The sequence below is a fragment of the Elephas maximus genome, chromosome 3, assembly GCF_024166365.1.
Source record: "Elephas maximus indicus isolate mEleMax1 chromosome 3, mEleMax1 primary haplotype, whole genome shotgun sequence".
Taxonomy (NCBI): domain Eukaryota; kingdom Metazoa; phylum Chordata; class Mammalia; order Proboscidea; family Elephantidae; genus Elephas; species Elephas maximus.
This window is the reverse complement of record NC_064821.1, coordinates 212,014,544-212,041,224: the sequence shown is the minus strand read 5'-3', so window position 1 is coordinate 212,041,224 and position 26,681 is coordinate 212,014,544. Positions and strand designations below refer to the sequence as shown.

General features: G+C 40.3%; 1 protein-coding gene across 2 annotated transcripts in view; it reads left to right on the top strand.

Annotated features, from left to right (window-relative positions):
• The window catches only part of FMO4 (flavin containing dimethylaniline monoxygenase 4), a 78,120-nt gene extending 51,676 nt beyond the window's left edge, over window positions 1–26,444 (top strand). Inside the window, exon 10 of one of the 2 annotated variants that reach the window (XM_049881240.1) lies at window positions 26,167–26,444. In XM_049881240.1, the coding sequence (XP_049737197.1) occupies window positions 26,167–26,188 (22 nt within the window). In that variant the 3' untranslated portion in view covers window positions 26,189–26,444. Of the gene's footprint in view, window positions 1–1,272; window positions 1,892–26,166 lie in introns of those variants that run through there. The other variant, XM_049881238.1, reaches the window with a different exon arrangement.
• Window positions 26,445–26,681: the final 237 nt, after the last annotated feature.

Below are 26,681 nucleotides of genomic sequence, written 5' to 3'. Positions count from 1 at the left end.
CAATTTTAAGCTCTGCTGCCACATACTCCTCCTCCCCTTACCCCCACAGAAGTGCCCACAGCTGCCCAGACGCTAGCAGGATTAATAGTAAGGAACCCTGGTGGCACAAGAGTTAAGTCCTTGGCAGTTCAAGCCAACCCAGCAACTCCAAGGGAGAAAGACCTGGTGATCCGCTCCCCTAAAGACTAAAAAAAAAAAAAGACTACAGCCTAGAAAACCCTATGGGGCAGCTCTACTCTGTCACATGGGGTCACTATGAGTCAAAAATTAAACTCAATGGCATCTAACATCAATACATGGGTATTTCTGTAGGGAAGTTTGAGAAGCCCCAGTCAAGACGTGTGAACATTAGCAAACAGCTCCCCCTGCTGATTCAGTTTTTAAAGATGCTTTCAAAAGCCATTCTTCTGGAGGCAGGATTGGTAACTGGACAGATCAGGGAGAACTTTTAGTGAATCCTTACAACACTGGGGCCCTGGTAGCACAGTGGTTAAGAACTCGGCTGCTAAAATGTTGGCAGTTCGAATCCACCAGGTGTTTCTGGGAAACCCTATGGGGCAGTTCTACTCTGTCCTATATGGTCATTTATGAGTTGGATTAGACCACAATGGGTTTGGGGTTTTTTGTTATGCAATATTGGGATCCTGGTGGCGCTGTGGTGAACAGCTCAGCTGCTAAGCAAAAGGTCAGCAGTTCAAATCTACCAGCTGTTCCTTGGAAACCCTACGGTGGCAGTTCTACTCTGTCCTATAGTGTCTCTAGGAGTTGGGATTGACTCCACTGCAATGGATTTGGTCAATGGGTTACGCACCATTAACTGGTCCAGCTCACGTACTCCATGCTAATACTGGGCAGCCTCCAGTCACTGCAAGCTGTATCTATACTCCTGCTGAGTATTTGAGGAAAGTATTCACTATATTTTCCCGAGAAGTTATTTACAATGTCTGTATTTCATTAATTGAGCTGTGTGCCTCTGTTTCTCGTCTCCAAATGAAAGGATTGGACTAGACAGTGGCTTTTAGCTCCCCTTTTATATCACATGCTACCTCAAGGGACAACGGTACTTGAATGGGAGGAAAGATTAATGCATGGTTTCCCCACAACTGACCGTACACATTTGCTTTTTATTCTTTTTGCATAATGGGGTTCCTACTAATATTTTATTAGGGGAAATGATATGCTACTGAAAATCTGAGAACCACTGGTTCCTACCAAGTCTAGTAGAAAAGTTTACTGTGTACAAATGTTTGCTTACTCTCTTCCCTGGTACAGCACCCAAGTAGTCGAATATCCACGTCCGGGGCCCCTGAGGGACAGTGAGTTCTCAAAAAGACAGCGCTGGACAACGTACAACACTGCATCTTTACAATAAATTCAGCAGGACTGTTTCTTACATTGCTGCTCAATGTATTAACTGATGGCACAAGTCACTAAATACCATTCTAAGAGGGACCAAAAGAGCCCGGAACAAGTAAGCAGGCGCCTGCTATTCTGGGGGACTACACGTGCTTCACAAATACTATTTCTCCCCAAAGCGCTTTTGGCAAGAACTGAACAGGCAAAAGTCTGACTCCCTACGGATATGTGGCCAATTAAGGAAGTGTCTCTATACAGTGGAGCCCTGGTGGCGCAGTGGTTAAGAGCTCGACTGCTAACCAAAAAATCGGCAGTTTGAATCCATCAGCCAGTCTTTGGAAACCCTACAGGGGCATAGGGTTGCTATGAGTCAGAGTCGACTGGACAGGAAAGGGGTTTTGTTTTGTTTTCTCTCTACGCTCACAATCAGCTCTGCCAATACATATAGAAAAATTCGGACAACTATGAGAATCCCGAGGTCTATACCATAGAGCTTACCTGCAATAACTTTAGTCTCAAAAATTCTCTGTATGCTCATGTTACCAACTGTCCAACTGGTTTTTAAAAAAGTCAATGAAGTGCTTTTATTTTAATTTTAGCAGTATACTTTGTGATGAACCCTTCAGAATAAACTAATTGCAGTATACAGAAAAAACAAAAAAAATAACCCTGGGTAATTAAATGAATTAACTGGTTTGTTTATTTTATCTGAGCTAATTAAATATTAGGGGATATCTATCAAAAATGTTGATTTTTATTTTGAAATATTCAGTCATTCATTTATTTACTGAGCCACTGCCATGAATATATAGAATGTATGGTCCCTGCCCTCATAGAGCTTACATTGAAGTGGAACGTAGAAATTAAACAAAACGAATATATAAAAACAGGTTGTGAAAAATGTTTTGAACAGTCCAATAATAGGGGGTGTGTCAAGGAAGATCTGAGGAGGTGACATTTAAACTGAGACATGAAGGATTAGTAATAGCTCTCCAGCTAGAGTGGGTGATGCGGGATATTCCAGGCAGGACAGCAAGTGGGGAGTCCCTGAGGCAAAAGAGTACAAATGTGTGACTGAAAGGAGCCTTAATGGCTGGAAATTAGTCAGCAAAGAGAAGAATGACAGGAGAAGGTTCTGAAGATACGTTGTTGCTAGGTGCCATCAAGTCAGTTCTGACTCATAGCAACCCCATGTACAACAGAACGAAACACTGCCCATCCTCCCAATTCTTGCTATATTTCAGCCCATTGTTGTAGCCACTGTGTCATTCTAACTCGTCAATGGTCTTCCTCTTTTTTGCTGACCCTCTGCTCTACGACGCATGATGTCCTCCAAGGACTAGTCCCTCCTGATAACATGTCCAAAGTACGTGAAACGAAGTCTCACCATCCCTGCTTCCAAGGAGCAGTCTGGCTGTACTTCTTCCAAGACAGACCTGTTCATTCTTCTGGCAGTCCATGGTATATTCAATATTCTTCACCAGCACCATGATATCTATATCTATAGATGAAGGCAATTAGATCAAGACCTTTTTGACCATGGTAAAGATTTCTGATTCCACCTGAGGTAAGGGTTTTAAACAAAAAAGCAACTTGATTTGATTAATGTTTCCAAAATATCCCCTGAGTACTACAGAGGGATTTTTAAACAGCTTCTTTGGGGTAGAATTAACCTACCATTCAATTCACCCATTTTAAGCCTTCAGTTTGATAAGCATTCATAAATTTATACAGTTGTACAACCATCCTCACAGTTACTTAAAAAAGGTCCTTGTGTACAACAGAATGAAACAATGACTGGTCCCGTGTCATCCTCATGATCACTGACATGGCTGAGTCTATTGTTATGGCTATTGTGCCATTCCATCACACCAAAGGTCTCCCTCACTCTCACTAGCCCTCTACTTTACCAGACGTGATGGCCTCCTCTAGCCACTGATCCCCCCTGATAATGTGTCCAAAGCAAGCAGTTAGATAGCATCCTATTGTGATCCATAATATTTTCATTGGTTAATTTTCAGTAGTAGATTACCAGGCCTCTCTTCCGAATGTGTCTTAGTCTAGAAGCTCTGCTGAAACCTGTCCACCACAGGTGACCCTGCTGGTACTTGAAATACCAGTGGCATTGCTTTCAGCCTCATAGCAACATGCAGGCCACCGCAACATGACAAACTGACAGGCAGGTGGTGTAAAATTTTGATAAATACCTCCAGATTGTCCTTTCAAATAGCTATAACAATTTATACAACAGTGACAACTGTGACAGCCGGAAATCAAAAGGACTGCCTTGTTTTTCCGGGTGTTCCTTATTCATTGTCCAGCTTTTGCAAGCCTATGAAAGAAGTGAACAGACCATGGCTTAGGCCAGGTGTACTTTGGTCATCAAAGTGACATCTTTGCTTTTTAGAACTTTAAAGAGGTTTTTTGCAGCATTTTTGCCCAATATAATACATTATTTGATTTTTTGACTGCTGTTTACATGGGTGTTAATTATTGACCCAAGTAGAATGAAATCCTTAACAACTTCCATTTTTTCTCCATTTATCATGATGTCACTTATTGGTCCAGTTGTGAGGGTTTTAATTTTCTTTACATTCAGATATAATCCATACTGAAGGCTATAGTCTTTGACCTTCATCAGTAAGTGCTTCGAATAGTTTTTCTTCACTCTCAGCAAGGATGTGTCATCTGCATATTGCAGATTGTTAATGAGTCTTCTTCCAATTCTCATACTGTCTTCTTTTTTATGTAGTCTGGCTTCTGATATTACTCATTCATTTTACAGATGGAATAAGTTATGGTAAAAGAATACAACACTGCCTCACACGTTTTCCGATTTTGAACCAGGCAGTACTCTGTTGATCTGTTTAAACAACTGCCTTTTAATCCATATACAGATTCCACATGAGCACAATTAAGTGTTGTGGAATTCCCATGCTTCATAATATTATTCATAATTTGTTATGATCTACGCAGTCAAATGCTTTTTCATAGTCAATAAAACATAGGTAATCATTTGTCTGGTGTTCTCTGCTTTCACCCAAGATCCATCTGACATCGGCAATAGTGTCCTTTGTTCTAAGTCCTCTTTTGTATCTGGCTTAAACTTCTGGCAGCTCCCTGTAGAGGTAGGGCTGTAGTTGTTTTTGAGTTATCTTCAGCAAAATTTTGCTAGCACGTGATGTTAATGATATTGTTTGATAATTCCCACATTCCGTTTGATTGCCTTTTTTGGGAATAGGCATAAATATGGATCTCTTCTAGTCAGTTGGCCAGATAGCTCTCTTCCATATAGATTTTCTTCCATATATATATTGCATATAGATTTGATGCACTGGACACTAATGACTGAAGGCTAGAAGAGTTGTGGGATTACATCAAGGACATCACACATGAAGAAAGTGAAAGGTCATTAAAAAGACAGGAAATAAGGTAAAGATCAAAAGGGGTGTCAGAAGAGACTCTGAAACTTGCTCTTAAGCAGAGGAGCAAAAGTAAATGTAAGAAATGATGAAATAAAATTAGACAGTAGTTCCTCATAATAAAATCATGTTTTATCAGCACATATGTGTGCTTATCTTCTTAGAAAGAGGTCATGCACCCAGCTCAGAGATATTACAGAACAGCTGCTTTCAAGAGAGGGTGTAGACTACATTGCATTACATTTTACTTACAATGGAATTAAATATCTATTGACCCAGATTTTCACAATGCTATTAAGGTACAGGCTGTACATGAGCTTCAGTAGCTCTGGGGGCCACGTGAAACTGAACAGCTAAATTCAGAATAACACCTGACTGTGGAGGCAAAGGTCAAGGAAAGATCAATATAAGCTGCAAACAATTTTCTCTTGTTTCTAAGAGATTTTGTCACAAGGTGATAAAGGAGTAAAACAATGGACAATAATGGAAGAGTAGTGCTAAATCTCTCCAGCTAGTTCTGCAGGCTATTTACCTGAGAGATCCCAACTGGAATTTATCCAGGAAGAAACTTACTGACAAGTATTTTAGATTGGAAAACTAGTAAATTAAAGGTCTATAATCTGTGGGGAATGGAGACTTGACCTTTAAAAAATGAAAGAGACCACACTTTAAGTCCCATCAGATGAAACCATCCAAATGGGGTTAAAATAGCAAACAAAGAGGTACAATTAGAAACCATTATTCCTCACACCTTGAACGTTCTAGAGTTAGGAAATTTCCATCAGACATTTTGTTTATTTGGGGCCATGCTATGTGAGAGTGTTCTCAAGCTGAGTCAGAAAAAGGCTTGGGGTTGATTTGCTTGTTTCCCTCCTTTGCTATATTTTTAAGAAAATAGGGACTAGGATTTTTGTTAGCTCTTCTAATGTTCTCATTCAAAACAGAGCTACTTATTAAATATTCTCTTCTCAAAATCCATAATGAAATAACTACCATTTATTGAGCAGTCATTTTGTATATATCACTCAGCATACTGAATATTACACATTTGTTCTCACCAATCTATACAACAACCCTATTAAATAAGTATCAATGTCCCCTTTTACAGAAGAGAAAACAGAGGCTCGAAAGAGTTAAGGGACATTCCCAAGGTCACAAAACTGGCACATGGCATGTCCATGATTCAAATCTAGGTCCAGAGAGAAGCCAAGATGGCGGACTAGTCAGACACACCATATTATCCCTCTAAAGCAAAGACCCAAGAAACCAAGTGAAATGGGTGCAGATAACAAACCTGGATCCCAGAAAATCAAAAAGGACGGATAAAGAATTGAATCGAACATCAACCAGAAGAAAACAATGAATGAATGCAGCAAAAGAAGAGTGAAATGGAGTAGAGGAGCTCTGCCAACCATGCTGGCTAAAGGTGGCCATCTTGAGACAAAGCCAACAGCAACCCTGGGTGAGGAGCACAGGAAGACAACTTCACAGCATGCCCACAAGAGACAAAGAAACTATATAAATACACCCAGAGAGAAGTAAGATGATCAGATTGTGAGCCAAATCTAAAGAAGGAAAAGACAGAAAGGAGGGTGAGAATTTCAGGGATCCTGTCATTCACAGAACAGGGAGGGAGCCAGGATCCAGAATCAGGTATAATCGTGAATGGCAGCCCCTGACCTCTTGGGTGGGTGACATACATGAGGTAGTGGAACAGCAGAGTATCAGCAGGAAGTCCCTCACCTGACCAGAACTGAGGTGGCCCCCCTCCTCTCACTTTTTCAGATGTGGGCCCTGGCTGCTGGCTGCTGGCTGCAACTAACTAGAAGTGCTCAGGCACCCACTTCTACTAGCTGAAGGGTTGCACTCCCTCCCCTCCTGATTAGAAGCAGAGGAGGGTCCCATTATCCAGCCACCCCACCCAACTGGAGATCATAATACAAGCCAACCCATCCCCCTAACCCAGGCCCATCTGCTTCCTCTGCATTCACCCAAAGAGAGGTAATAAATACACTCCCGCTCACTCACCCACCTTCCTCCCACACTGCCCATCCAAACTGGCAACGAAGTGTGTGCCACCCCACCCCCCACACTTTGACCCCATCTTCCGACCCTGGATGGCAGTGGATGGCAGTGACCATGCGAAAACAAGTGCAACTGCCCACTAACTACTCCCTCCTGCCACAATCAGCAAGTGTGGCAATTGCACACCCACAGGAGTGCAACCACTCACCACCACCCCCCAGACTTGGCGAGTGGTGGTGACTGCTGACCAAACAATTCTCCCCCCACAACCAGCAAGCAATGATGACTGCACCCCCCAATTGCCTGCCACACCCGCCACACCTGTCTCATCATCCACTTGGCGAGTACCAGTGCCAACTACCGCACCACTGGATCAATGACAGACAACAGCCAATGCCTTCCCAGCCCGCCCTCAACTGCCCCCTACAACCAGCAAATAGAAACCTGTACTCACACTCCCTGTTGCTGCGCCACCTACCCAGAAACAGGCAGTGAGAACCCCAGTGCTGCCAGACATGCCCAGAAACACCAAAACAAAACAAGAAATCAGGATTAAGCAAACATACCATAAACAAATATAAAAAATATATAAGAACACCTTAATTCCTTGGAGACAACAGACAATATCAATCACACAAAGAAGCAGGACAAGATGTCTCAACAAAATGACCAAAATAAAGGGCCAGAAAAACTTCCTGAGGAAGAAATGGTAATGGAACTACTTGTAAGGAATTCCAAAGACATGGATAGAATCTTATAAGAGATCAAGAAAGAAATCAAGAAAAACACAGACAGAACTCCAGAATTCAGGAAAACAATACAAGAACAAAATGGGAAAATAAATAGACAATTAGAAAACATACAAACACAGCAACTATAAATCCACAAAATCTCAGAAATAGATAACTCAGTGGAAGAAAATAGGAGTACAGTTGAATCACCAGAAGACAGAATTAGTGAAATGGAGAACAAATCCCTTGATACTAATTTTTTGAGGAACATTCAGGAAAAAAAATGAAGAAAGCCTAAGAGTTATGTGGGACACTATCAGTGGGAATAATTTGCATGTGATAGGAATTCCAGACAGGAGAAGACAAAAAAAAAACCACAGAGAAAAGTTTTGAAGACTTGCTAGCAGAAAACTTCCCTACTATCATAAAAGGCAAATATACATCCATCCAAGAAACTCAACAAACCCCTTACCGGCCAGATCCAAAAGAAAGCTACCAGACATATTATAGTCAAGTTTTCCAAAACCAAAGACAAAGAAAGAATCCCGACAGCAGCTTGAGAAAAACAAATCATAACCTACAAATGGGCACCAATAAGACTAAGCTCTGATTTTTTGGCAGAAACCATGTTGGCAAGAAGGCAATGGGAAGACATATATAAAACTCTGAAAGAAAAAAATGGTCAACCAATAATTATATACCCAGCAAAACTGTCTCTCACATATGATGGCAAAACTAGAACATTTTCACATAAACAGAAATTAAGGGAATTTGTAAAAACCAAACCAACCTTACAAGAAATATTAAAGGGAGTCCTCAGACAGCAAACAAACAACACCAGACAACAACCTGAGATTAAGACACATGACAGCATCACCCAGCTACCAAACAAGAAAAAGAATTCTCAAAAATAACCCTACAAGACTGAAAACAGGAAACCAGAGATATCTATCTATAAATGATGGCAATTTCAAAATAAAAAGGATGAATAAATGGTGTAGCTATAGAACTTCCATATGGAGAGGAAATCAAGGCAATATCAAGCTATAACGGACTGTTTTAAACTTAGAAAGATAAAGGTAAATTTCAGGTAACCGCCAAGAAAATTAATAAACCTACTCACCAAAATAAAAAAAGACAAAATCCAAAAAAGACTCAGCAAACCCAAAATCAACAACAATGAAGGAAATGAAAAGAAAATCCATAAACAAAAATAACTTAGTACAGAAAAGCAAACAGAACAACAAAAAAAAATCAATACCACAAAAAAAAGCACAACAAAATGACAGCAGTAAACTCTTACCTATTGATAATCACACTGATTGCAAAGGGGTTAAATGTACAAGTCAAGAGACAGAGAGTAATAGAATGGGTAAAAAAAAAAAGACCCATCAATATGTTGCCTACAAGAGACACACCTTGGACACAAAGGTAAATATAAGCTAATAATCAAAGGATGAAAAAAAAAATCAAGTAAACAGTAAACAAAAAAGAGCAGGAGTGTCAACACTAATTTTTGATAAAACAGACCTTAAAGCAAAACCCAACAGAAGAGACAAGGAAGAGTGCTATATAAAGGATTAAGGGATCACTCCACCAAGAGGACATAACCGTAATAAATATTTACACACCTAATGATAAAGCTCCAAAATACTTAAAACAAACTCTAACAAAATTAAATAGAGAAATAGACAATTCCACAATAGTAGCAGGAGATTTTAACACACCACTTTAGAGGAAGGACAGAACAACTAGAAAGAAACTCAGCAAAGATACAGAAGATCCAAACATCACAATCAAGCAACTTAACCTCTAGACATATACAGAACACTCCACCCAACAACATCACAGTATGCATTCTTCTCCAACACACATGGATCATTCTCCAGACTATACCAAATTTTAGGGCACAAAGCAAGCCTCAATAAATTAAAAAATATTGAAATGATACAAAGCATTTTCTCAGACCACGACACTAAAAAATTGGAAATCAATAATAGGAAGAACTAGGAAAAAAAAAAAATACATGGAAACTGAATAATGCTTTGCTTTAAATCCACTGGGTAATAGAAGAAATTAAAAATGAAAAAAAAATTTAGAATAAAACTAAAACACAACATAGCAAAACAGCAAGATCAGTGCTCAGAGAAGAATTTATAGCAATAAATACATACATCGAAAAAGAAAAAAGGGACAAAATCAATACCTTAACCCTACAACTCAAACAAATAGATAAAGAACAGCAAAGGAAGCCCACAGACACCAGAAGAAAGCAAATAATAAAGACTAAAACAGAAAAAAATGAATCAGAAAAGAGAAAAACAATCAAAAGTATCGATAAGACTAGAAGTCAGTTCTTTGAAAAGATTAATAAAATCGATAAACCACTGGCCAAACCAACAAAAGAAAAGAAGGAGAAGATACAAATAACCCAAATAAGAAATGAAATGGGTGGCATTACAATAGAACCAGCTGAAATAAAAAGGATCATAACAGAATTTTATGAAAAATTATACTCGAACAAATTTGAAAACTTAGAAGAAATGGACAAATTTCTAGAAATACACTACCTACCCAAACTAACACAAACTTTGAGGTAGGAAATCTGAATAAACCCATAATAAAAGAAAAAATTGAAGCGATCATACAAAAAAAAAAAATCCTCAAAAATAAAAGCTCTGGCCCAAGTGACTTCACTGGAGAATTCTACCAAACATTCAGAGAAGAGTTGACGCCAAACCTATTCAAACTATCCCAGAACATTCTTCATTCTATGAAGCCAGCATAACCCTGATACGAAAACCAGGCAAAGACACCAATAAAAATAAAATTGTAGACCAGTCTTCCTCGTGAATATAGAAACAAAAATTCTCAACACAATTTTAGACAATAGAATACAACAGCATATCAGAAAAATAATACATCATGACCAGGTAGAATTCATACCAGGTATGCAAGAGAAGGCTCAACATTAGACAATCAATCAATGTAATCCACCACATAAATAAAACAAAGAACATGAATCACATGATCATCTCAACTGATGCTAAAAAGACGTTTGATAAAGTGTGATAGGAATTCCAGACAGGAGGAGGCAAAAAAAAAAAAAACCCCACAGAGAAAACACCCATTCATGATAAAAACTCTCAGCAAAATAGCAATAGAAGGGAATTCCTCAACGTAATTAAGGGCATACATACAAAGCCAACAGACAGCATTACTCTCAATGAAGAGAGAATGAAAGCATTCCCCTTGATAACAAAAACCAGACAAGGGTGCCTTTTATCACCACTCTTATTCAACACTATACTGGAAGTCCTAGCTACAGCAATGCGGCAAGAAAGGGAAATAAAAGGCATGGAAACTTATAAGGAAGAAGTAAAACTATCTTTATTCTCAGATAATATGATAATGTACATAGAAAATCCCAGAGACTCCACAAGAAAACTACTAGCACTAATAGAAGAAATCAGCAAAGTGACAGGGTACAATATCAACATACAAAAATCAGTTGGACTCCTCTACACTGACAAAGAGAACGGTGAAAAGGAAATCAGGAAAACAATTCCATTTACACTAGCTCTCAAAAAGATAAAATACTCAGAAATAAATCTAACTAGAGATGTAAAAGACTTATACAAAGAAAACCACAAAACACTACTGCAAGAAACCAAAAGAGATCTACATAAATAGAAAAAATACTATACTCATGGATAGGAAGACTTAACATTGTGAAAATGTCAATACTACCCAAAATGATCTACAAATATAATGCAATCCCAATCCAAATTCCAACATCATTCTTTAAGGAGATGGAAAAACTAATCGCTAACTTTATATGGAAAGGGAAGATGCCCTGGATAAGTAAAACATTACTGAAAAAGGACAAAGTGGGAGGCCTTGCCCTCCCTAATCTCAGAACCTACTCTACAGCCATTGTAGTCAAAACAGCCTGATACTGGTTCAATGGCAAACACATAGACCAAAGGAACAGAACTGAGAAACCATAAATAAGTCCATCCACCTACTGACAGCTGATGTTTGACAAAGAGTCAAAGTTCGTTTAATGGGGAAGAGATAGTATCTTTAACAAACAATGCTGCAAAACCTGATATCCATTTGCAGAAAAATGAAACAAGATCCATGCCTCACACCATACACAAAAACTAACTCAAAATGGAACAAAGATGTAAATGTAAAACCTAAAATTATAAAGACCATGGAAGAAAAAATAGGGACAATGCTAGAAGCCCTAATATGTGGCATAAACCAAATACCAAACATAACTAAAGATGCACAAACAGCAGAAGGTGAACTAGATAAATATTAGGACATCCTAAAAATCAAACACTTATGCTCAACAAAAGACTTCACCAAGAGTAAAAAGAACCTACAGACTTGGAAAAAAATCTTTAGACTTGACATATCCAACAAGGGTCAAATCTCTAAAATTTACAGAAAACTTCAACACCTCAACAATGAAAAAAAATAATTCAGTTAAAAAATGGGCAAAGGACATGAACAGAGACTTCACCAAAGAAGACAGTCATGTGGCTAACAAACACATGAAGAGATGCTGGCAATCATTAGCCACTGAAGAAATGCAAATCAAAACTACACTGAGATACCATCTCACCACAGCAATAATGGCACTGACCAAAAAAAAAACAGAAAACAACAAATGCTGACAAGGTTGTGGGGATATTGGAACTCATACACTGCTGATGGGAATATAAAATGGTACAACCACTATGGAAAAACAGTATGGCCCTGGACAGAGTAGAACAGCCCCCGTAGAGTTTCCAAGGAGCGCCTAGCAGATTCGAACTGTCGACCCTTTGGTTAGCAGCCATAGCACTTAACCACTACGCCACTGGAGTTTCCCCTTAAAAAGCTAGAAATCAAAATACCATATGACCCAACAATCCCACTCCTAGGTATACATCTTAGATTAAAAAGATCCACGACAAGAGAAGACACATGCACACCCATGTTCACTGCAGCATTATTCGCTAGCAAAAAATAGAAACAACTTGCACGTCCATCAATAGACGGATGGATAAACAAAATGTGGTGCAGACACACAATGGAATACGATGCAGTGATAAAGAATAATGATGAATTCATGATACATCTCACAATGTGAGTGAATTTGGAGAACATTATGCTGAGTAAAATACAATCACAAGAGGACAAATATTCTATGAGAGCACTATTATAAAGTCAAGAAAAGGTTTACACACAGAAAGAGACATTTTTTATGTTTTCCGTGGATGGGAGGGGGAGGGAGGAAAAATGACTAGAGAGTAGGTGTGTGTTGACTTTGGTGAAGGGAAAGGCAGCACACATTATGGGCGAAGTCAGTACAACTTGACCAAGGCAAGGTAAGACACTGAGAGGTACACAAGAAAAAGGCAGTGAAGGTAAATGGTATAACATACACAATTCTGCAACCGTACTAACAAAAAATAACTTATGAGTAGATGCATAGGTAGGTATGTATGCTGAAAAGGTGTGAGAAGTCGTAGAGTAGTGCATATATAGGTTTGACTGCGGACATTTCTACATACATATTTATATGTGCTGCATGCACATTCATATACATAATAGAATGCACAAGGAGCACAGTCATGGAAACAAACTAGACATAACCAAACACCTCGTGGGACAGAGTTACTGGGCTTGAAGACTAGGGACAATAGTCCCAGGAGACATCTAGGTCAATTGGCATAATATAGGTCATAAAGAAAATGTTCTACCTCCTACTTTGGTGAGTAGCACCTGGGGTCTTAAAAGCTTGCAAGCAGCCACCTAAGATACGATTGGTCTCTTTCCATCTGGAGCAAAGGAGGGTAAAGAAAACCAAAGATTCAAGAAAACAATTAGTCCAAAGGACTAATGGTCCACAGGAAACACAGCCTCCACCAGTCTAAGACCAGAACTAAATGGTGCGCGGCTACCACCACCGGCCAGTCTGACCAGATCACAATAGAAGGTACTGGTTAGAGTGGGAGAAAAAAAATGTAGAAAAAATCCACATTCATAAAAAAGACCAGATTTCTGGTCTAAGAGAGACTAGAGGAACCCCCAAGACCATAGCCCTTAAATTCCCTTCTAACTAGAAACTGCAGCCATTCCCAGAGATCACTTTTCAGCCAAATAATAGACATGCCTATAAATAAACACCCCCTCACATCCATCAGTTTGTTATATTGTGGGGGTTTGTGTGTTGCTGTGATGTTGGAAGCTATGCCATCCATATACAAACAGCAGCAGGGTCATCTATGGTGGACAGGTTTCAGCTGAGCCTCCAGGCTAAGACAAGCTAGGAAGAAGGACCTGGCAGTCTACTTCTGAAAAAAATTAGCCATTGAAAACGTTATGAATAGCAGTGGAACATTGTCTGATATAGTGCCAGAAGATGAGCCCCTCAGGATGGAAAAGTCACTCAAAATAAAACTGGGGAAGACGTACTGCATTGGGCAAATCTGCTGCAAAAGACTGCTTTAAAGTGCCAAAAAGCAAAGATGTCACTTTGAGGACTAAGGAGCACCTGACCCAAGCCATGGTGTTTTCAGTTGCTTCATACGCATGTGGAAGCTGGGTGTCTTAGTTACCTAGTGCTGCTTTGACAGAAATACCACAAGTGGACAGCTTTAACACAGAGAAATTTATTCTCTCACAGTCTAGGAGACCAAATTAAGGATGCCAGCTCCCAGGGAAGGCTTTCTCTCTCTGTCGGCTCTGGAGGAAGGTCCTTGTCACCAATCTTCCCCTGGTCTAGGAGTTTCTCAGGCGCAGGAGCCCTGTGTACAGAGGATGCCCTCCGCTCCCGGCACTGATTTCTTGGTGGTGTGAGGTCCCCATGTCTCTCTGCTCGCTTCTCTCTTTTGTATCTCAATACAGATTGGCTTAAAACAACCTAATCTTTTAGATTGAGTCCTGCCTCATTAACATAACTGCCTCTAATCCCACTTCATTAACAGCCTAGGGTTACAAAACATAGTAAAATCACATCGGATGACAAAATGGCAATCACACAATACTGGGAATCATGGACTAATCAAGTTGACAGATATTTTGGGGGGACACAATTCAATCCATGACACTGGACAATGAGTAAGGAACACTGAAGAAGAATTGATACCTTTGAATTATCGTGTTGGTGAAGAATATTGAACATACCATGAACTGCCAGAAGAACAAACAAATTTGTCTTGGAGGGACTACAGCCAGAGTGCTCATTGGAAGCAAGGATGGCAAGACTTCTTCTCACACACTTTGGACATGTTATCAGGAGGGACCAGTCCCTGGAGAAAGACATCATTCTTGGTAGAGTGGAGAGCCAGAAAAAAGAAGACCCTCGATGATATGGATTGACAGAGTGGCTGCAACTATGGGCTCAAGCATAACAACAATCTTGAGGATGATGCAGGACTGGGCGGTGTTTTGTTCCCCTGTACATAGGGTCACTATGAGTTGGAACCGACTCAAGAGCACCTAACAACACCACCATAAATAAATAAATAAACAATAACACAAATGAAGAAAGTGCTCTTTAGAACAATCATCTACATGAGACCAAAAGGAAACATACACCCTAAGGCAAAGATGAGAAGTCAGAAAGGGGCAGGAAAACCAGAGTAATGGAAATGGGGAACGCAGGGTAGAAATTGGGAGAGTGCTGATACATTGCAGGGAGTACAACCTGTGTCATGGGAAAATTTGTGTATTAACTATTGAATGGAAAACTAATTTGCTCTGTAAACCTTCACCTAAAGTACATTTAAAAAAAAAAAAAAGTCTAGGTCCAGCTAAGAACACCAAAGCTCATACTTTTAACCACTAAACCATAAAAAACCATACCACTCAAAAAAACCGATAATAGGGCTAGGGCCATGGGTGTTAAATAAGCAGCTGTCATCCTTATGTAGCAATGAAACTATTTAAAAAGTGGTTTTATCTAAATTCCTCTAGAGAGAAATGAGAGGAAGCTATCACCTTTTTTTATAAACAAGGGACATGAGTCATCCTACAATGGTGGCTCATACTTTAAGAAGTTGAGTGTTTAGTAATTTAGGTTATTTACATTTTTTCCTTGCTCTTGTACAAAAAAAGGTAGCCTTATTAAACCCATCTAAGTTGACAAAAGGTTGGTCAAAATCTTCATCCTTCTACCACAATCAAATGTGACAATAATTTTGTTTCAAGCTATAAGGAGAAAATAGGTTTTGTCTTCCCATATGCGATGGGTAAGGTTGTGTGTCATCCTGACTGGGCCATGATTCTCAGTGGTTTGGCAGGTATGTAATGACATATTTTGGCAATTTATGTAATGATGTATTTTGGCTGTTACATAATGATGTCATTTGGCAGGTATATGATGATGTAGTTATCCTTCATTTTGCGATATAATGTAATCACTTCCATGATGTGATCTGCTGTGATAAGCGAATAAGTTGTAAGGCTAGTTTTCTCAGGTGTGTGGCCTGCATCCAATATATTTGGACGTTCCAACAAAGCTTGTTGGCTTTTGCTGTCTGGATCCTGTATCCAGCTCATCATCATCTGACCTCTAATTCTTAGAACTTCAGCCAATGGCCTGCCATATTGCCTGCTAATCTTGGGATTCGTTGGCCTCCACAGTCTGCGAGCCCCTAGCCTGCCATCTGATCTGCTGATCTTGAGTTCATCAGCCCTGTAGCTATGTGAATCAGGAGAAACCTGCAGCATAACATCTGACCCACAGACTTGGAACTTGCCAGCCTCTACAATCAATCCTCTACAAGCCATTTCCTTGAGATAAATCTCTGTTTGTCTCTCTCTCTACATATAATTACATATACATATACACTTCACTGATTTTATTCCTCTAGAAAAACCAGCCTACTTGGTACTGAACGTGGTTCTAGAGAAACAAAATTGTAAGGGTGAGTTTTCTAAATTGGTTCTCAAGTCTGGTTAGTCTTAGATGTTGATGACTCTGCTTCCAGCAGTAAGGAGGGTACTGCTAATCCATGACATGAGGTGGCAATAGGAATATGCAAAATATCACCACCAATAGATCAAGTGCTCATAAGAGGCGAGGCTCTGGGTGATTGTACATTTGACACTTTTCTGCAATTTTGTCAGAATGAGAAATATAAAGAGGCTGGTTAGTTGGTCCTATTTTTGCTAGACAAAGTAGTGAAAGAAAGAGATGAGCTCAGAGCTTCAGAGTCACACCTCAAAAAACACCTCAAGCACCTCATAAATGACCTCAAAGTTGCCACTTGTGCCCTGAAGAAAAAGCCTTATTTCTTGTAGTAACGGAGCTGATATTGCCAAAAGCCAAACCCAGAGTCTTATCGTAAGAGTGGCTGATTTATGATGCCAGTTGAATTCCCAACCTGAAATGGTGTCCAAAGTTAAATTGAGGGCATTGATTGGGAAGAAATGGGATCCTGAAACTTGGGATGGGGACATATGGGCAAAAAATCTGGAAGCTGGGGACACTGAGCCCCTAAATTCTATTGATTCACTCCTGCCAAGAGAACAAATCCTCTCACTACCATCTGAAGAGATTACTGCATTTTTGCTAATCCACCCTTCCCATTAACCCTCCACACCCATTTGATGAGATTAACCCAGCTGTGTCTGAGAATCCATTGTCTGAGCTATTGACTGGTGCAACTTCTGAGTCATCACTTGGGGAGATGTGTGAGTCATTGTCTGGGGTATCACCTGATGCAGATACCTTAAAAAGACACTGCTAAATGTTCTCAAAACTCATCCCCACCACATATTTTTGCTTCTACACCTATAACTAAACATAAGTCCCAGCAAGCCCCAAAAGGTGAAGTACAAAATATAACGCAGGAGGAGGTATATTACACTACAAAAGAACTGCTCAACTTTTCTAATACATACAAAGAGAAATTTGGTGAATATATGTGGGAATGGCTATTAAGGGAGTGGGATAGTGGTGCAAGGAATATAAAGTTAGATCAGTCTGATTTTATTGATATGGGCCCACTAAGAACAGATTCTTCATTCAGTGTTTCAGCTCAAGAGGTTAGGAAAGGATCTAACAGGTTATTTGGTTGGTCACTGAAGCATGGATTACACGGTGGCCTACACTAAATCATGTCGAATACCAGACCTGCCTTGGTATACTGTAGAAGAAGTTATTTAAAGGCTTAGGGAAATTGGCATGCTAAAGTGTATTTATCAGATTAGACCCACAGACCCACACATGGAGTGCCCAGAAGACACACCTTTCACTAAAATGGTTAGGAACAAATTCGTGAAGGGAGCCCCAGCATCCTTGAAGACTGCTGTGATTGCTATTTAATATAAGTCATATTTGACAGTGGGAGCTCCCCTAACTGAATTAAGACACTTAACTACAATGGGGCCGATAGGACCCCATGACAGTAGGGGCCAAGTGGCAGCACTCAATCGGTAAAAAAAAAAAAAAAAAAAGGTGGGTATGGTTACCATAATGGACAGCAGAGTCAAAGCAGTAATCAGAATAGTTTGACTCTCATGGACTTATGGCACTGGCTCCTTAGTCTTGGTGTCTTTAGAAATGAAATAGACAGGAAATCTAAATATTTACTTGATTTGTTCAAGAAGAAGAATTCTAGGACAAGTGAAGAGTAGTCTAACTCGAATCACCAGGATACCAAGTTACAGCTTCTCAATCAATTCCCAGGTATGAGCCAGTTTACAGACCTACAACCCCTTGAATGAAGGGAAGGTCATGTCCCCATTGCACTTCCAAAAACTGATACTGCTAACATTTCTCCTAGCCTTCCCCAAAGGGATCTACAGACTTTTATGAGAGTTACTATTCCTTGGGGAAAAGGAAATAATCAAATTTGGGGGAGATTACTGGATACTGGCTCTGAAATGACACTAATTTCAGGAGGCTCGAAATGTCATTGTGGCCCACTAGTCAGAGTGGGGGGCATGTGGATGTCAGGTTATTAACGAAGTCTTAGCTCATGTCCACCTCACTGTAGGTCCAGTGGGTCCCTGAACACATCTTGTAGTTATTTCCCCAGTTCCAGAATGCATAATTGAAATAGATATACTCAGCAACTGGCAGAGCCCCACATTAGATCCCTAACAAGTGGTGAAGGGGTTATTACAGTAGGAAAAGCCAAGTGGAAGCCATTAGTACTGCCCCTACATAGGAAAACAGTAAACCAAAAGCAATACTGCATTCCTGGGTGGATTGAAGAGATTACCGCCCCCATCGAGGGTTTTAAAGATGCAGGTATGGTGATTCCCACCACATCCCCATTCAACTCACCTATTCGACCAATGCAAAAAACAGATGGGTCTTGGAGAACGACAGTGGATGATCATAAACATAACCAGGTGGTGACTCCAATTGCAACTACTCTTCCAGATGTGGTTTCATTGCTTGAGCAAATTAATACTTCTCCTGGCACCTGGTATGCAGCTATTGATCTGGCCAATGTCTTTTTTCTTGGTTCTGGTTTCAAAGGAACACCAGAAGCAGTTTTCCTTCAGCCGGCAAGGCCAGCAATACACTTTCACTTTCTACCTCAGAGATATTTCAACTCTCCAGCCCTATATCATAGTTTAGTCTGCAGAGACCTTGATTGCCTTTCCCTTCCACAAGGCATCACATTGTCCATTACATTGATGACATTATGCTGATTGGACATAGTAAAGAGCAAATGTCAACAACTCTGGACTTATTGGTGAAATATTTGTGACCCTACGTAAAACATAATGAAACACATGACCAGTCCTGTGCTATCCTCACAATCATTATGTATGAGCCCATTGTTGCAAGCACTGTGTCAATCCATATCATTGAGGGTCTTCCTCCTTTTTTGCTGACCCTCTACTTTACCAAGCATGGTGTCCTTCTCCAAGGACTGGTCCCTCCTGATAACATGGGCAAAATGTGTGAGACAAAAGTCTCACCACCCTCGTTTCCAATGAGCACTCCAGCTGTACTCCTTCCAAGATAGACTTGTTCTTTCTTCTGGTAGTCCATGGTATATTCAATATTCTTCACCAACGCCATAATTCAAAGGCATGAATTCTTCTTCGGTCTTCCTTATTCAGTGTCCAACTATCACATGCATTCGAGGTGATGGAAAACACCATTACTTGGGTTAGGCACACCTTAGTCTTCAAAGCGACATCTTTGCTTTTTAACACTTTAAAGAGGTCTCTTGCTGCAGATTTGCCCAATGCAACATGTCGGTTGATTACCTAACTGTTACTTCTATGAGTATTGATTGTGGATCCAAAGAAAACGAAATCCTTGACAACGTCAGTCTTTTCTCCATTTATCATGATATGGCTTATTGGTCCAGTTGTGAAGATTTTTGTTTTCTTTATGTTGAAGTGTAAATCATACCGAAGGTTGTAGTCGTTGATCTCCATCAGTAAGTGCTTCGGGTCCTCTTTGCTTTCAGCAAGTTCATGTCATCTGCTTAACACAGGTTGCTAATAAGTCTCCCACCAGTCCTGATGCTGCATTCTTCTTCATGCCATCCAGCTTCTCAGATCATTTACTGAGTATACAGATTGAATAAGTATGGTGAAAGGGTGCAATGTTGATGCACACTTTTCTTGATTTTAAACCATGAAGTATTCCCTTGCTCTGTTCAAACCACTGCCTTTTGGTCTAAGTACAGGTTCTCCATGAACACAATTCAGTGTTCTGGAATTCCCATCCTTCACAATGTTATCCATAACTTTTTATAATCCACACAGTAGAATGCTTTTGCATAGTCAACAAAACACCGGTAAATATCTTTCTGGTATTCTCTGCTTTTAGCAAAGATCCATCTGACATCAGCAATAACATCCGTCATTCCAAGTCCTCTTCTGAATCCAGCTTCTATTTCTGTCAGTTCCCTGTCAATGTACTGCTGCAACAGCTTTTAAATTATCTTCAGCAAAATTTTACTTGCATGTGATATTCATGATATTGTCTGATAATTTCTGCATTCTGTTGGATCACCTTTCTTTTAAATACTTTCTTTTAATATTATTATATTGTTTTTACAATTAAAAAGAATAACTAAACAAGAAAAAAATACCTGTGATAGTGAGAAAGAATGCTCAATTAACCATATATGTCCTCCTCTGAACAGAAACCTAATTAAATCATTTAACTTGTCATTATATTGATCAATACAAGGCATTTGAGGACATCAAACAAAATTGAGAAATCCATCTTTTGAACTGGTTTAATGAATTTATCAGCAATTTCTAAGATTCCAGGTTGAAGTCCAATGGAGATCTGTGGTGACTCTTCTCCATGTCAAGTTCCACCTTTTGTCCAAAGTTCAGTATAGTTTAGACATCAGCGATTTTATAGTTCTGACTTTTGGTCTTGTGCTTGGATGCTGTACGTCTATTTCAAAGAAGCCAGGTTTATGTATCTAACTTCAGAACTCTGTGAACATGAAAGAGATTCATGCTTCTTGCGACTTACATTCTTCAATCTCTTGAAGACTTCCAACTGAATCTACCAAACCTGTTCCTGAAAAACTGGAATTTGGTAAAGGCACTGTCTTATTCAATATGTCAGATTCAGTGATTTCACTAATTGTTGTTTCCTCTGAGCTGCCTGGCTGGCTGCAGTGGCTCGGCAGGTGGGAAAGTGCAACATTCGTGCCATTTTGATTCCCAAAACCATCAGTTCTTGATCATATCATATGAGAAATGCCAGGCACCATCTAGTTGTGTAATACCGTGAGTTCTTGATTATATGCTACCTCCTGAAATGTTGAACTTCAACCAATTGTTTTTGGTAAAGTGACTTCATGTATTTCTTCCAGCTGCTTTCGATGCCTCCTGCGTCATTCAATATTTTGCCCATAAAAAAAAACAGAATCCTTCAAAATTGTAACTCGAAGCTTGAATTTTTCTAGTTCTTTCAGCCTGAGAAATGCTGAGTACGTTCTTCCCTTTTGGTTTTCTAACTCCAGTCCTTTGCACATTTCATTATAATATTTTACTTTGTCTTCTAGCACTGCCCTTTAAAATCTTCTAGTCAGCTTTTTTACTTCATCATTTCTTCCAGTCGCATTAGCTACTCTACGTTCAAGAGCAAGTTTCAGAGTCTCCTCTGATCTCTCTTTTGGTCTTTTCTTTCTTTCCAGTCTTTTTAATGACCTTTTGCTTTCTTCATGTATAATGTCCTTGATGTCTTCCCTATAACTCATCTGGTCTTGCATTATTAGTGTTCAGTGTGTCAAATCTATTCTTGAGATAGTCTCCAAATTCAGGTGGGATATATTCAAGGTCATATTTTGGCTCTCGTGGACTTTTTTTTTTTCCAGCTTAAACTTGAACTTCCATATAAGCAATTCCACAGTCAGGCCCTGGCCTCGTCTGACTGACGATACTGGCTCTTCCATTATCTGTTTCCACCAAAGTAGTCAATACGATTCCTGTATTTCTCATCCAGGGAGGGTCCACGTGTATAGTCACCATTTCTGTTGTAAAAAGTTATTTGCAATTAAGAAGTCATTGGTCTTACAAAATTCTATCACAGGATCTCTGGCATCATTTCTGTCACCTAGGCCATATTTTCCAAAAACCAATCCTTCTTCATTTCCAACTTTCACATTCCAATCACCAGTAATTGTCAGCGATCTTGATTGCATGTTTCATTAATTTTGGATTGCAGCAGTTTTTAAAAACTTCAGTTTCTTCATCTTTGGTATTAGTGGTTGATGCATAAATTTGAATAACTGGTCTTCCTTGTAGGCATATGGATATTACCCTATCACTGACAGCATTGTACTTCAGGATAGATCTTGAAATGTTCTTTTTGATGATGAATGCAAAACCATTCTTCTTCAAGTTGTCATTCCCAGCATAGTAGACCATATGATTGTCCATTTCAAAATGGCCAATATCAGTCCATTTCAGCTCACTAATGCCTAGGATATTGATTTTTATGCGTTCCATTTCATTTTTGTTGATTTTCAATTTTCCTAGATTCATTTACTTCATACATTCCACATTCTGATAGTTAACAGATGCTTGCAGTTGTTTATTTTCATTTTGAATTGTACCACATTGGCAAATGAAGGTCTCAAAAGCTTGACTCCATCAATGTCATTAAGGTTGACTCTACTTTGAGGAGGCAGCTCTTCCCCAGTCATATTTTGAGTGCCTTCAAACCTGAGGGGATCATATTCTGGCACTGTTATCAGACACTGTTCCACTGCTATTCATAAAGTTTTCACTGGCCAATTTTTCAGAAGCGGACTGCCAGGTCCTTCTTCCTTGTCTGTCTTAGTCTGGAAGCTCCACTGAAACCTGCCAACAAAGAGTGACCCTGCTGGTATTTGAAGTACCAGTGGCAAAGCTGTCAGTTTTTCATAGTTCGGTGGCTGGCATGTTGTAGTTGCATAGTAAAACCAAAACCATTGCTGTCTAGGCGATTCTGATTCATAGCAACCCAATAGAACGGGGAGAACTGTCTCATAGGGTTTCCAAGGAGCAGTTGGTGGATTCAAACTGCTAGCATTTTGGTTAGAAGCCATAGCTCTTAGCCATTTGTATGGTGGAGGGTGGGAAATTAATCCAACAAAAATTGAAGTGCCTTCCACCTAAGTGGGCCCAGTGGTGTAGGACATGTCGAGACATTCCTTCTAAAGTGAAGGATAAGTCATTGTATCTGGCCCCTCACACAACTAAAAAGAAGGCACAATGCCTGGTGTGCCTCTTTGGATTTTGGAGGCAACATACACCTCATTTGTGTGTGCCACTCTGGCCTATTTATCAAGTGACTCAAAAAGCTGCTAGTTTTGACTGGGTCCCAGAACAAGAGAAGGCTCTACAACAGGTTCAGACTGCCGAGCAGGCCACTCTGCCACTTTGGCCATATGATTTGGCTGATCCAATGGTGCTTGAAGTGTCAGTGACAGCAATGCTGTTTGGAGTCTTTCACAGGCCTCTACTGGTGACTCACAGTGCAGACCATTTGGATTTTGGAGCAAAGCCCTGCCATCCTCTACAGATAACTACTTTCCTTTTGAGAAACAGCTTTTGGTTTGTTACTGGGCCTTAGTAGAAACTGAACATTTAACCATGGGCCACTAAGTCACCATGTGCCTGAGCTGCCCAGCACGAACTGGGTGTTGTCTGACCTATAGGATCATAAAGTCAGACATGCACAGCAGCACTCCATCATTAAATGCAAGTGGTATATACAAAATCAGGCCCAAGCAGGACCTGAAGGCACAAGCAAGTTCCGTGAGGAAGTGGCCCAAATGCCCATGGTCTCCACTCCTGTCACATTACTTGCCCTCTCCCATTCTGCATCTATGGCCTCATGGGTAGTTCTTTACGATCAGTTGACTGAGGAAGAGAAAACTCATGCCTGGTTTACAGATGCTTCTTCATGATAGGCAGGCACCACTCGAAAGATGACAGCAGCAGCACTACAGTCCCTTTCTGGGACCTCCCAGAAGGACAGTGGTGAATGGAAATCCTACCAGTGGGCAGAACTTTCAGCGATGAACCTGGTTGTTCTGCTTGGAAGGTGAAATGGCCAGATGTTGAGACTGTATACTGATTCATGGTCTGTGGCCAATGGTTTGGCTGGATGGTCAGGAACTTGGAAGGAACATGACTGAAAAATTGGAGACAAGAATGTATGAGGAAGAGGTATGTGTATAAAAAAAGACCTCTCTAAATGGGCCAAAGAAGTGAAGATATTTGTATCTCATGGTGAATGCTCACAAAAAGGTGACCTCAGCAGAGGAGAATTTTAACAATCAAGTGGATAGGATGACACATTCTGTGGAAACCAGTCATCCTCTTTGCCCAGCCACTCCCATCATTGCTCAATGGGCTTATGAACAAAGTGGCCATAGTGACAGGTTATGCATGGACTCAGCAACATGAACTTCCACTCACCAAGGCTGACTTGGCTACAGCTGAAGCTGAGTGCCTGATCTGTGAGCAACAGGGACCAACACTATGTCCCTAATATGGCACCATTCCTCCAGGTGATCAGCCAGCAACCTGGTGGCAGGTTGGTTTCCTTGGACCACTTCCATTGGGCAAAGGACAGCATTTTGTTCTTACTGGGAGAAACACTCTGAATACAGATTTGCCTTCCCTGCACACAATGCTTCTGCCAAAACTACAATCCGTGGACTTACAGAACGCCTTGTTCACCATCACAGTATCCCACACAGCATCGCCTTGGATCAAGGGACTCACTTCACTGCAAATGAAATGTGATAATGGGCTCATGCTCATGGAATTCACTGGTCTTACCATGTTTCCCATCATCCTGAAACAGCTAGCTTGACAGAACGATGGAATGGCCTTCTAAAGACAAAATTACTGTGTCAGCTGGGTGACAATACCTTGCAGACTTAAGGCAATGTTCTCCAGGAGACTGTATACACTCTAAACCAATATCCAATATTTGGTGGTTTCTCTCATAGCCAGGATTCTTGGGTCCAGGAACCAAGGAGTGGAAATGGGAATGGCATCACTCACTGTTACCCATAGTGACCCACTTGCAAAACTATTCTTTCTATGCTCTTCATTCCCCATAACCGTGTGTTTTTTGGGTCTAGAGGTCTTAGTCCAAAGGGAGGAATGCTCCCACCTGGAGACACATCACCGATTGCATTGAACAGAAGTTAAGAATGCCACCTGGCCACTTTGGGCTCCTCATGTCTCTGGGTCAACAGGCAAAGAAGGGAGTTACTGTATTGGCTTGTGTGACTGATTCTGATTATCTCAAGGGGAAATCAAATTGATATTACATAATGGGGGTAAAGAAGGGTATGTCTGGAATACAGGAGATCCCTTAGGATGTCTCTTAGTACTTCCATACCCTGTGTTTAAACTCAATGAAAAACTACGGCAACCCAATTTTGACATGACTACTAATGACTCAGAACTTTCATGAATGAAGATTTGGGTCACCGCACCAGGCAAAGAACCACAACCAGCTGAGGTGCTTGCTGAGGGCAAAGGGAATATGGAATGGGTGGCGGAAGAAGATAGTTCTAAATACCAGTTATGGCCACGTGACCATTTGCAGAAAAGAGGACTATAATTGTTATGAGTATTTCTTCCAATTTTTTTTATGTGTGTATCAAATATTTTTGTTTTCTTCACTTATAAAATACAAAATGTAAATGGGACCAGTGCGTTTTCAGTTGTACGCATGTTAGTTGTATCATGTTGGGAGCAAGTATGACTTTGTCATTGTCTTTATTTAGAGATTGTGTATGGCTTAAGGAGATGTGTAAGGGTGCCAAATTGATAAGGAGTGGACTGTGGTGGTTCAGACTGTGTGTCAACTTGGCTGAGCCATGATTCTCAGTAGTTTGGCAGTTATGTAATGTTATAGTTTGGCAGTTACATAATGATATAGTTTGGCAGTTAGGTAACAATGTACTTTGACAGTTACGTAATGATGTAATTTGCTCACTACATAATGATGTAGTTATCCTCCATTTTGTGATATAATGCAATAACCTCCACAATGTGATCTGATGTGATCAGCCAGTCAGTTGTAAGGGGAGTTTCTTTGGGGGCTTGGCCTAAATCCAATATATATGGACATTCTGGCAAAGCTCACTGGCTTTTTCTTGATCTGTATCCAGCTCTTCATCATCTGACCTCTAGTTGTTGGAACTTGAGCTAATGGCCTGCTGTATTGCCTGCTGATCTCAGGAGTCCTAGGCCTCTGCAGCCTATGAGCCATCAGCCTGTTGTCTGATCTGCTGATCTTGGATTCACTAGCCCCTGCAGCTACATGAGTCAGGAGAAGCCTCCATCCTGAAGCCTGACCCACAGACTTGGGACTTGCCAGCCTCTACAATCGTGTGAGCCATTTCCTTGAGCTAAGTCTCTGTCTCTCTAAACACACACACACATATACACAAACACACAGCAAGGGATATATATATACATATGTATACATAAACAAACTCATTGCTATCAAGGTCAGCAAGGGGTTTATACATATATATGTCATTGTTGTTGTTAGGTGCCATCAAGTCGGTTCCACAGAACGAAACAGTGTCTGGTCATGCGTGATCCTTACAACCATTATGCTTGAGCCCGTCGTTGCAGCCACTCTGTCAATCCATCTTGTTGAGGGTCTTCCTCTTTTCCA